Source organism: Bidens hawaiensis, unplaced genomic scaffold, assembly GCF_021521415.1.
Source record: "Bidens hawaiensis isolate Kalapana, Puna unplaced genomic scaffold, B.hawaiensis_p1.1 tig00023812_1, whole genome shotgun sequence".
In the NCBI taxonomy this organism is placed as follows: domain Eukaryota; kingdom Viridiplantae; phylum Streptophyta; class Magnoliopsida; order Asterales; family Asteraceae; genus Bidens; species Bidens hawaiensis.
In genome coordinates this window covers 33,926-47,217 of record NW_027493742.1, presented here as the reverse complement: position 1 = coordinate 47,217, position 13,292 = coordinate 33,926, and the positions used below count along the sequence as shown (strand labels likewise).

Below are 13,292 nucleotides of genomic sequence, written 5' to 3'. Positions count from 1 at the left end.
ATGATCAAAATGGCTGTATTTTTGCACTCAAATGTACCCTGTACAATCCACATAGTACAAACGCAGCACACCTTAATTTTTTTATTCAAAAGGGGAATTACAAGCAAATAATTGATGGGTCCATGACCCGACTTAACAACGATATGGATTTGCCAACACTAGCTCTGAATTCAATCCTCATGCACTCATGGGTCCGAAGATTTGACCCATTGATCCGACATATTTACACAAGTTCTTTTTTTATTCTCCTAACGAAAATTTTATTTTATTAATTTTTGTCACCCATGGTAGAACACCTTAATACAAGCATTTGGTACATGCTGACACAGTTACTCTTACTAGTTACTAACTTACTACTACCACCCCCAATAGCCACAAAGCATTTAAAACCCTCATCCACCCTACCTTCTTATTCAACTTTTTTTCAATTTCAAACACTCTCTCTTCTCTTTCTGTGCACCATGTCCTCTTAATTTTCACTCTACTAAGAGATCTTTTAGAACAACAAAATGAGGTATATTAGAACAGGCAGTTTCAAGAGACTCTTCTCTATGAAGCGTCAAAGCTTAGAAGATTTGCCAAAAGAATGCATTTTTATGAAGCAAGACTCTTTCAACAATGGAGAAACAGAGTCTTTCAAGAAACCCACATGGAAATGCTTCTCTTTTGAAGAGATTTTTGTTGCCACTAATGGGTTTTCCTCAGGTAATTAATTCAAGAGTCTTTTCTTTCATGGGTACGTATCTATAAAAACTGGACCTGTTTGTGGGCTTTAATATATTTTTTTTTTGTTTAGAAAACATGGTTGGTAAAGGAGGGTATGCAGAGGTTTACAAAGGGGTGTTGGAGGATGGCCAAGCAATTGCTGTGAAAAGATTGACTCAGATATCATGTGATGAGAGAAAAGAGAAAGAGTTCTTGACAGAAATAGGAACACTTGGTCATGTGAATCATCCAAATGTTTCTTCTCTTTTAGGTTGTTGTATTGATAATGGTCTTTATCTCATCTTCCAGTTTTCCTCAAAAGGTTCTGTGGCTTCTCTCCTTCATGGTACTATTTCTCAACAGCTTCTTGATTTGTTTCTTCAAAATCAACAATGGATCCATTCATAATAATATTTTTAGTTTTTTTTTTCTTTCAAACTTATTATTATAATGCTTAAAAACCCAAAAAAATAAAAAATAAAAACATAACATGTCAATGATAAGTGTATTTAAGTGTAAAAACGTCAAGACAAATTTTTTAATGTGCATGTTGTAACTATTATTGTGTAAAAATTACATCTCATATCAAAATGAGTATGTGTGGTTATTTTGAAAAAAACATAATAACCAAGGGACTTTGGTTTCATAGTATCTAGATCTTTATCTATGGTACCACCTTGTATGAGATAAGGCATTTGAGTCCCAGTTTGTAAGAAAACACACTCACTCATTAAATGAGTTGTAAGCATAGTAAAGGACACAAACTAGAATCATTATATTTTGTGAACAGCAGTTGGTCACTATAAATCTTCAACAATTGGTCACTATGTATGTTTAATCACTTCCATTGGAAACAATATTATACTATGGCAAAACATATTCTATATGTGGATTTATGATTCTTTGTTAAAAATATGTACTTGAAATGATATTCTTGTCTTATTTGTTTTTGGGTAGATGAGGATTTACCGGTAATGGATTGGAACACGAGGTACAAAATCGCTATTGGGACAGCACAGGGGCTTCATTATTTGCACAAAGTATGTCCAAGGAGAATAATTCACCGGGATATAAAAGCCTCCAATGTTTTGGTTACTAAAGATTTCGAACCGCAGGTACGAAATCAACTGATTGATTTTTATGCCTTAATATATGGGTAACATATATTTTTAATTATATCATACAAGTTTAATGTTGTAATAAATTGTGTATATAATTACTAGATATCAGATTTTGGACTTGCTAAATGGCTTCCTTCACAATGGACACATCATTCAATTGCTCCAATAGAAGGGACATTTGGGTAATTTCACTTGTTCAATTTTTTAACATTATATTTTATATTGTATCATGATTTTTTTAATAGCCTTAATATCATTTGTCGACATATGTTCATAGGCATTTGGCTCCAGAGTATTTTATGCATGGTGTTGTTGATGAAAAAACAGATGTCTTCGCTTTCGGTGTTTTTTTACTTGAAATTTTGTCTGGAAAGAAATCCGTCGACGGCTCTCATCAAAGCTTGCATGGCTGGGTAATTTATATCGATTTACTTTTTAAAACGTCTTGCTCACATACTCACTAATCTACTCCCAAACTATAATATATAAATTGGTTATGTGATATTTATATGATTCTGTGTTTGACACGTCAATAGTATTCATATGCTTAATATTTGTAAATAAATGGTTTTTTTAATAGGCAAAACCAATATTGAAAGAAGGTGATGTAGAAAAAATTGTGGACCCAAGACTAGAAGGTAAATACGATTTGTCGCAGCTTAGTAGACTTGCATTCGCGGCATCTCTTTGTATTCGAGCATCGTCCACGTGGCGTCCAACAATGAGCGAGGTATCTATCTATTCTTTTTATAATCATTTCACCAGTCAGCAAACATCTTTTTTTAATGTAGGGTACAATTACTTTATTCAAACTTTAATAAAAGAATATATTACTTTATTTTTTTACATTTACCAAAATAAATTTAAATTTTAAAAGGAAAGAGAACTAAGGCTCGTAAACGATGCATAACATTTTAGACATATATAGTTGTTAATGAATTATTGAAACTGAAGCAAGGTGGTCCCCCTGATATTCAAGCGGCTAGTCAAGCTTAATTTTAACGCTTTAATGGATTAGTTTGTTTTGAAACTTAGAAACCTTAATGTAACCGGAACTGGTTGTATAAACTTTATTTTATCAAACTAAAGGATGTATATAAAATACATATATGTTTATATTTTAAGACATTTTGTACATAGTAATGATTTTGAAAAGTAAAAAAGAAAAATCGATTCAATCAAAATCAAACTAGTAAACAACCAAACAGGTAAAACTAGCTGGGTGCCTACCCACCCATGACCTAACCCGCCTTTGGCATGCATTCCCCAACCGTAGTTAACGGGTTCTGCTCATGCATGCTTTAATTTTCTGTCCAAACCTATCGGACTAAATCGTAAACACCCTAATCTTAGATACAAACTCATAACTACATCAACTATTTTTATTTTCCTCTTTTATTTAGTCGGTGTAAGTAAAATTTACATGGTTTGTAAATCTAATATTTATAAAAATAACCATTTTGAAATATTAGTAAAAAAGGAGAGAATAAAATATTAATGTTTATATCAAGTGGTAATAAATATTTTTGATGGTTGTCATTTTCGATATCACGCTTAAAACTTTAAAGTCCAAGCCATGCATAGGGGACCATGTCGGAGCGCATAAATTGAAATGTTTTTAATATATTATTATCAAGTATATGCTTGTCGAATTCTGAAAATTTTGAAATGAGAGTTTTACTCTAATTAATTAGAGATGAATTGAATGTAAATAGCCTTGATTAAATAAGTGGATAAGGAGCTTAAAATACAAATCTTTGTCCCTTCATGATTCCAATTAACACCCTAGGTCTAGCATAATATTTTTGTCTGTTATACAACTTTATATATATATATATATATATATATGTATTATTTGAATATGAAAGTTAAATAAAAATAGTTGTACATGTTAGGCAATTTGTTTGGTTTTGTTGTCTACAAATGCATACTTGAAGAAATGTCAAACTGTGTATTTAGATTTATATCAAACATTAGAAACTATCACATAAAAACTAAAATTTATCTTAAAGTAAAAACTTTAGAAATAAAACTAAAATATTAAACTGAGGATTTTGATTATTACAAAATTTTGAGTTTTGAAGGGATTGAAACAATGGTTGTAACTTGTAAACTTGTAGTTTTGAACTAAAAATTGATTTAAAAGTTATAACCTAAATAAAGAACATCAGCGTCATTCCCATTCTGGTAAGGTCGTAAGACGGTTTGGGAGTATTAATAATTTCTTGCCATCTTGACAATCCAACACCATTGTGCGTGATTGCGTGAACGCATATATGTATTAATAATTTTTCTTGACTTTAGCTTACGTCTTCTAATAATCAAGGTAATCAAGATCACAATATATGATTAAAATATTACATACATATTCAAAGGTGTTCTTGTATGGTGGTTTTGATATAATCTTTGAATGTTATATTTCACCTACCTCTAATTAGCCACTTGGATTCAACATCATTCCACAGTATATGATCCATGTGACATACAAAATAGTTATGTCATTAATAATATCAAAACTGACAGCCTTTTAACGTTTTATCCCTTTGGAGAATTATCGATAATGAAAGACCACCTTAATGTGATGACGTAGTCAATAATGGGATTTTGTTTTCTTCTTCTTCTTTAATTAACTGTTGTTAGTATTAGGGTTTATCTATCACTCTTTCTGTTTTTATATGGGAATCATAATCTTGCTTTATATATCAAATATATATTTTAATAAATGAACTTGCGTTGTGATAATAATCTTATTATTAAGGGATTGTTTGATGTTGATCCATGTTTTATAGATTCTTGATGTAATGGTTGAAGACGAACTAGATAAAAACCGATGGAAAATGCCCGAAGAAGAAACAGAAGAACAAGACGACTTTTGGGGTTTTGAGGATCTTGAGTTTGAATTCTATGACAGCAGTACCTCATCGCCTTCTGTACTAGATTCGGTGTCGATAAAAAGCACTTAGATAGGACGAACACACAAGGGAACTTATTAGAAGGTTCATGTGTATATGCGGTATGCATTGATAATACAGTTTGTTGATCAGTATATTCGATGGTTCGACACGTAATGTTATTATTTTGTGAGCCGTACATACACATGGGAACCACACTAGACTTGATATACATAAAAAGTTTTTAAAACATTGATATAATATGTACGTTCAAGAATTTTAGGTAATTCACATTTTCATACTTAGAAGTTTTGAGAGAGGAAACAATAATGGTATGATGATTTAAGTTTGAGCTTTTTTGTTAGAATTAAATGGCTCAATCATCTACATCACATGGAGGGTATGCTCATAAGATTGCACAATCATGGTGTGGCTAGTGACCAACTCAGCTTTTGAAGTCCAGCTCATAGTAATAATTCCACCTGTGACAACACCAGCGTGTAGGACATGATCCACATATATCTCGTCATTTTGTGATTAGAAAGTAGACCCATGGTCTCGTAGAAACTTAAAACGATTAACTAGGTCATTGAATGAGAGTTCACCTGGTTAGTAGCCCGTGTGAGTTTGAATTTTTGACACGACACGAATTAGTCCCGGATCAGTAAGAAGATTCAAGTAAGAGCGTTCACACTCCCCCATCTCTATAAATTAACTAGAACATGTCATTATATAAATTTATCTCTCATGCTCTAAAATTCTCCCATACCTTGTGCCATCTTTATTCTATTAAACTAGTGATCAATATATCACATTATCCCCCCTGTTGAAGGTATTATGTTTGAATCTTATTTCATTGGTTTTCTACCATAATCTATTGAAGGCCATATGCCAAAAAAAAAGTCGTGGTTTACTTAATCATGTTGGTTAGTGGGTATTGACAATCCTTTGATTTTTCTTATAACATGTTTTCATGTTCAAAAAATTAGGTACATTTAACAAAACAAAATGTGACATAGGTCACGCAAACAAATACAAAAATTTGATGAAAGGACAACATGTTGCCCAAAACGTTATAACCCCAAAAGATGACCAAATTAACCACAGAAAAAACATTAAACATTTGCGACACTCGTAAATGCATGTTATATCAGATTCGTTGAATGTTGAAATAACATGGTTCAAAGTCGTATCTTGTCACTACCTCACATGCTCATTTGCTGAAGAATGAAAATATGCATCTTCAAATGATGCAACCGTCATATTCGTTCAACGTTGAAATAGCATGATTCAAAGTTGTATCTTGCCACTTCCTCACATGCTCATTTGCTAAAGAATGAAAACATGCATCTTCAAAGTGTGCAATCGTCATATTCGTTCAACGTTGAAATAACATGATTCAAAGTTGTATCTTGCCACTTCCTCACATACTCATTTGTTAAATAATGAAAATATGCATCTTCAATGGTGCAATCTATGAGCGTATAAACATATACGTGGTATATGTTATACGACGTGTAACTTACATGCCGGACAACATATACGCCGCGCATGTTGTGCCTATATAAATTGTTTTATTGTTTCTTGTATGTGTATTTTTTCATTCTGAGATAATAAAATTTTCTTTCCTGCTTCATTTCTTATGTTATTCCTGTGTTTTCGTTTTCAATGATTACATGATATCAGAGCAAGGTTCTTAATCCTGCTCTTTGTTTCAACCGGTTTCTCTCGTTTCGCCGATTTTCTCATCTTCATTTGATCATTCTTGTGTTTTGTTCGGGGATTGATTGTTCTTTGATCAATTTCGTTCGTTTCATTCAATATCTTGTGAGATTTCGTCTCTTTTCTACAATTTTTCGTAGTTCCAAAAGTTTTAACCGTTCAAACTTCATCAAAAGTTCACAACATGTCATATTCTTGTTTTTGAACATGTTTCTCAAAGTTTCAGATCTTTTCTCATTCATTTTCACTCAAAATTTTATCAATTCCTTTTTGCTCAACTTATACGCCGGCGTAAGTTCTTACTTACACGACGCATAAGTTTTCTAGCGTATATACTTATACATTGTGTAAGATATAAAGCACATAAAGTTTTATCCTCTTTCGTTCCTTCTTTTCGTGCATTTATTTCATTTTGTTATGTTTTTCAGTGGCAGCTTCAAATAGTTTAGTTATTCTGAATATGTCCATCAATTTTTCAAATTATTGTTCTAAATGGATCATTGACAATGGTGCAAATGATCATATGTGCCATGATCAAAATCTGTTTTTAAGCATTTCTTTTCTTAAAAATCCTATTCCTATCACTCTTCCTATGGGGCATCTATCACAGTCCATCAATATGAGATTGTTCATTTGACGGATGACATTTCTTTGTCGAATGTTCTTTTCGTGCCACATTTTAAATGGAATCTTGTCTCTGTCTCAAGATTATGCATTGATACTGATGGTATTGCTCATTTCTCTAAAACTACGGTTTTACAGGCACATTCTCTGAAGAGGCCACAAGTTCTTCGTTATATGGAAAATGGTCTTTACCTTCTCGAGGTCACTAAACATTTTTCTATTTCCAATAAGGCGTATAATTTTGTTGTAAGTTGTGAAACTTGGCACAACAAACTTAGTCATTTGCCAAGCTACAAACTGAAACAATTGTCTTTCATTTCTAATGCTTCTTTGAAATTTATTAAGCATTGTGATATTTGTCCTAAGGCACGATAACATAAACTGCCATTTCCTACTAGTACCACATCAACTAGTAAAATTTTTGAGTTAATCCATGTTGATGTTTGAGGGCCGTATCACACAGCAACATATAATGGCTTTAGATGTTTTTTAACCAAAGTGGATGATTACGCCAGCAGAACTACATGGACACATTTGCTTTCAATTAAAAGCAATGCCTTTCCCATACTTCAATCTTTTATTGAAATGGTTAGCAATCATTTTGGCACCAATGTGAAATGCATCAGATCCGATAATGCTTTGAACTGGGGTCTAGATCTTTTCAAAGCGCATATTTTTTGAGTAAAGGCATTGTTCATCAGACCACTTGTGTTGCTGTTTCTCATGGACACATTTGCTTTCAACTAAAAGCAATGCCTTTCCCATACTTCAATCTTTTATTGAAATGGTTAGCAATCATTTTGGCACCAGTGTGAAATGCATAAGATCCGATAATGCTTTGAACTGGGGTCTAGATCTTTTCAAAGCGCATATTTTTTGAGTAAAGGCATTGTTCATCAGACCACTTGTGTTCCTGTTCCTCAACAAACGAAATTGTTGGAAGAAAACATAAACATTTGCTTGAAACCTCAAGAGCTCTTATGTTTCAATCTAAGCTGCCGGTTCATTTTTGGGGTGATTGCGTGTTAACTGCAACATATTTAATCAATTGGTGTCCTACTGAAATTCTTAACAATAAAACCCCTTATGCAGTTTTAACAGGAAAAGCTCCTTCATAGGCACATATGAAGTCTTTTGGTTGTCTTACTTATGTTTCCACCTTATCTCATGGAAGAGATAAATTCAAACCGAGGGTCGTGCCTTTTGTTTTTCTGGGTTATCCTCTTGGTAAGAAGGCAATCACATTGTATGACCTTGACACAAACAAAGTTGTCATGTCTCAAGATGTTTTCTTTGAATCTTTATTTCCCTATAACTAAATCCAAAGATAGCTTCATTTCCCCATATATTGACCTCATCAATCAATTTTTGATGATCCATCATCTACTCCTCCTCCTGTTCGGGTACCTGATCCTCCATCTTCCGTTCCTAATCCCTTGTCCACTCCTCATATTGATCTTGCTCCTAATCCTTCAACTTCTCCTACTACTCCTACTCTTAATCTTGTTCCTGATTCTTCATCTTCTATTCCTATCCCTGATCCTGCTCGAAGATCTTCGAGAACTTCTGTTCCGCCCTCATACTTAAATGACTATATTTGTAATAATTCTGAATCTTCTTATCATTGTTTCCACACCGTCACTAATTTGAGTTTCTCTCCTATCTCTTACACTTCTTCTCATCTTCTTCCTTCTAGTCTGTGTCTCACCCAAGTGATCTCTGATTTACATGAGCCTATTTCATATAAGGAATCTGCTGGCATTCTTGAATGGAAAAATGCCATGAAAGCTGAGTTCAGGCTCTTGAGAAAACTAATACTTGGGCTGTTGTTGTTCTTCCCCCCGGAAAGAAAGCTATTAAATGCAAATGGGTGTTTAAAGTTAAACACAACACAGATGGAACGATTGAGCGTTGTAAAGCAAGATTGGTGGTGAGAGGCGATACTCAAAAGGAGGTGATTGCTTATAATGAAACATTTTCTCCTGTTATCAAGGTGATCACCATTCAAAGCCTTGTAGCTGTCGCTACAAAACGAAGTTGGCCTCTTTTCTAGCTTGATGTTATTAATGCTTTTCTTCATGGGGATTTAGATGAGGATATCTATATGTTACCACCACCTGGTATGCAATTTCCTGATAATCAGGTGCTTAAACTTCAGAAATTCTTAAATGGTTTGAAACATGCTTCTAGACAATGGTATGAGAAATTATCTTCCGCATTAAAGTCAAAAGGGTATGTGGGTTCTTAGAATGATCATTCTTTTTTTTCAAAATCTATAGGATCATCAGTGGTTTATGTCACTGTATATGTTGATGACATTTTAGTTACTGTGAACAATTTGGGAGTGATTAATAATCTCAAGATTTTCTGGATTCAACTTTCAAAATCAAATATCTAGGAAGTCTTAGTTATTTTTTGGATATGGAAGTTCTTTACACAACAAAAGGTGTGATCATTTGGCAATGTAAGTTTGCTAAGGACATGCTTTCTGAATTTGATACTTCCAATCTTCCTATCACAACCTTACCATTGCCTCATCATTTGCAACTCAAAGTTCATGAAGGGGTTGTTATTGATAACCCTTTATGATACTAGAAGCTTGTTGGTAAACTTAATGTAACATCAGTATTTTGAGAAATATTAAATAAAAAAAGTTTTTATTATTTATTGTGTGTCGATATTTAGTTCGATTAAATAATAAGAGGACGGAATGTTAGGCTTAGGGTTTATATATCGACTTGAGAACGATTACAGGTCTAAGGTCCATAGGCTTGGAGTATATAAACTCCTAAATCTCCCTAAAACCTTAAACACTCTCATTTTTTCCATCTTCTACCTCCAGCCACTCATTCTCTGTACACAGACTCTCTGTTCTTCCCTCATTCGGGTCGTATTGAGCAAGAAAATGGAGTTGTTATGACCCAAAACTTGCTCTAACGTTAAAACGGGTGTAACGAGACGTGAAAAGTGGCAAAATAGGACCTAAATCGAGCCGAGCCGGAACCGAATGAGCGTTAAAAAGTTTTTAAATTGGTTGAGCTTTAAACAAATAGGGTAACGTAATATTTTTTCAGAGGTAACGAAATATGAAAACCGTCCCAAAATGAAAAAATTTACAGTATCGACGAAAAATTGAGGGGTAGCATCCGGTTATACTATATATCCGCCACTGTCTATAGATGTCGGTAATATTTTTAATTTGTAAATTTTAATTAAAAGAAGGGTAAAATTGTCATTGTAGAATCAAAATGGGTAAATTTGATAGTTTTAAATTTAAGAAAAAGGATATATGTAATTTAAGTTCAAGGGTTAGGAATACATGTAATAATTTAAGTTAAAGAGATGATATATGTAAATGCCTTTTTAGTTTTTATCAGTTATATGGAATGATGTGGTCGCGTTAATTCATAATAACTACATTAATGTACCAGTGCACTCAATACATCCAAGAAGTATAAGAACATGCCGTGCTATATTTTAATTCGATATACAATTTTAAACAAAAGACTGAATGGTGAAATAACACTTCAATTCCAAATCAATATTACATGAACAACATATACAATCAAAAGCTAGTCCTAGAGTGATTATGAGACGTTATTCACACATGGTGTGGCCTGTAGTATAGATGATCATCTTCAACTATTTGGAATGGCAAATTCCAGCACATATTTAACAAGTTTATATTCGTATGCCCAATCAAATCACCATCTTGTAAGCTTTTAACGGACCTTCCTAGGATAGACATGATGGTCCTTCATGCGTTTTTTGGGATCAAGATAAATCTAATCCCTAGGGGCCTTAAACTAGAGTCCCTAGTTGGTAGTACCAACTCTTGAACTCTGGAAGTGTAACAATGATTAAAAACATGCTGGTCGATTAACATAGGTATGAAAATTGCCATAAATATAAAGGATTAATTTCATATATGTCCTTAGAAACATAAAAAATATTATATATGCCCAAACAAAAGTTACAATATCATGTATGCTTTTATAAAATGATTTAAGTATCATATATACTCTTACAAAATAGTTAAAATATGACATATACTCCCAGTCATTAATAACAATTTAACAAATGACTTTACACTTAACTTTTGAAAATTTTAACTTTCATACATGCACATTATTTAATGAATACACCATTCTACACATTTCCGTTGCATAATGTGCTTATACCATATGTTATTATTTTAGTTTTGATCGATGTTTCTCATCTTTGACGATAACCAAATTGTCTCTTGTCACTTCTTCAAAAATGCAAACCGTTCAAAGGTTTATCGCCTCGAGTGGTCTATACTGTAAACCATTTATTGCATTAATCGAACCAGTGTAATATGGTCATTTATTAAATTGTTTTTAACAAATTGGGTATTTATGCTATATTAAGAACTTTATAAGAGCATATATGATATTTTTAGTTTTTGCGTGGGTATATATAATATTTTTAAAATTTTTAAGGGTATATGAAATTGCCAATATAAATGTAACACAAGCTGTCGTCTATCACAAATCCTTGGTATTTAAATCATAATACAAACTTGTTTTTATATTTAATATAAGAAATTAACTATCAAAGGATATTTGGTTCAATGGTATCAGCTAGCATAATAAGTGTTATCTCCCTTTAGAGATCTAAGTTTCAAATCCCGCAGGAGTCTACTTAGGATATTTAGGAGTAGAATATTAGTAAATCTAAGGTTCAAATCCCACATGAGACTATTTAGATTATTTAAGAGTAAAATATTAGTTGTATAAAATAAATAAATAAAAAGAAAGAAATTAACTTTATACTTTATTATTATGCTATCACGTCCAAACAATAAATTTTACTAGTTTTTTCCTCAATAACTTGCTGTCATAAGCATTGCACGCTTGTTGCTAACCCACCAAATCATCAATTTTCATCAAACAATGTTAATTGGATTTAACTAGAGTTAATTAAATTATATGGCATATCTTAATCTTAATTCTTATCTTAAATCTTAATCTTATATACAAACGAAATATTTAAAAGCACTCTGGTTGTTCCCTACTTTCTCTAAAGTCATCAGATTGTTTTATTTGTAAATGAAGGCTTCTTATGCATTTGATCCAAATTCACGTGTATGGGTCTCACCAAACCTAGATAGTTCTTAAACGGATTATAACATCCCATTAAATTAAAATTAATCTCACCAAATATTTATTATGAAAATTATATAAAATAGGAATATACTAAAAATTAATATCCGATCATCTTATTTATTTGTAAAACCCTTTCATCATCAAACCCTAATTATATTATTAACTTTCTTATAATAAATAAAATTAAAATCTAAAAAATATATAAATATTAAAAACGAATAATGTAATACATCTCTTGTAATACGAGGAATAAAATCTAGTTAGATAATAAATATAAAAAAACATCACACGCCTATTTTATATGAAACGGTTCAAACATAGTGGTTCAGGTTGATTTTTTTTTTTTTTTTTTAACAACAAATAAATTAAAAGAAATGACACTTAGCAAGTAGCTAAGAGCTAATACAAGTACAAATAAAACAAAATAACTACAAGTATACAGAATCTAACTAACCAACCTAGAAACCATATAAGGGTCAGATATCCATGAATCCCACACCAGCTCAGACCTTTTAGATCTACTGTTTATCCAATTAAACGTCAGCATGATCTGATCAACCAAGCTACCCACTGCCTGCTTCTTTCCATTAAAAACAAAGTCATTTCGGTTCAGCCATAACACCCAATATGTGGTGTACATAATAGATTTTTTTTTGATCATAAGGCCGTTTGGTCTTTTTTGATTTTTTTTTTCTTTTTTTAACATGTTATACAACTCTAGATTACACCTAATAATCTTAAACTACTGCCTTACCTAGGTTTTGAACATGAGACCTCCTCTTTTAAGAGGAGGCATGTGCCTCTATAAAATGGGTTGCCCCTCATAGGTGTTTTGTAGGGATTAGCCCGGGTTGGTAACGGTACCGTTTCTGAAAATTGGAAATATTTGGTACCCGGTACCGAAATGTTCGGTTCGGTACCAGTATTTTATGAAAAATTGGTAAAATACCGATACCGTACCAGTACTAAAAACTCAAAACTTTATACCAATATGATACCGTTGATACTGAAAATGCTCATCCAAGCGTTTTGTCTTTTTTGATCATAAGGTCATATAATTTTGTTTTTTACAAAACCTTTTTTCTTTTAACAGCAAAACC

The 13,292-nt window shown here is 32.3% G+C and overlaps 1 protein-coding gene across 1 annotated transcript; it reads left to right on the top strand.

Annotated features, from left to right (window-relative positions):
- The first annotated feature begins 495 nt into the window (after positions 1-495).
- On the top strand, positions 496-4,812 carry LOC143568116 (putative receptor-like serine/threonine-protein kinase At5g57670). The gene is made up of 7 exons (XM_077054351.1): positions 496-705; positions 797-1,051; positions 1,663-1,820; positions 1,929-2,008; positions 2,104-2,239; positions 2,407-2,556; positions 4,616-4,812. Exons 1-7 carry the CDS (start codon positions 510-512, stop codon positions 4,787-4,789), a joined length of 1,149 nt encoding a protein of 382 aa, XP_076910466.1. The 5' UTR covers positions 496-509; the 3' UTR covers positions 4,790-4,812.
- The last annotated feature ends 8,480 nt before the right edge of the window (positions 4,813-13,292 follow it).

What these genes read in the sequence shown, in the direction of transcription:
- LOC143568116 (XM_077054351.1), top strand. Translation starts at nt 510, where the DNA reads ATGAGGTATATTAGAACAGGCAGTTTCAAGAGACTCTTCTCTATGAAG. An exon ending in TGTGGCTTCTCTCCTTCATG is followed by an intron (nt 1,052 to 1,662) that starts GTACTATTTCTC and finishes GTTTTTGGGTAG; the next exon opens with ATGAGGATTTACCGGTAATG. An exon ending in GGCGTCCAACAATGAGCGAG is followed by an intron (nt 2,557 to 4,615) that starts GTATCTATCTAT and finishes CATGTTTTATAG; the next exon opens with ATTCTTGATGTAATGGTTGA.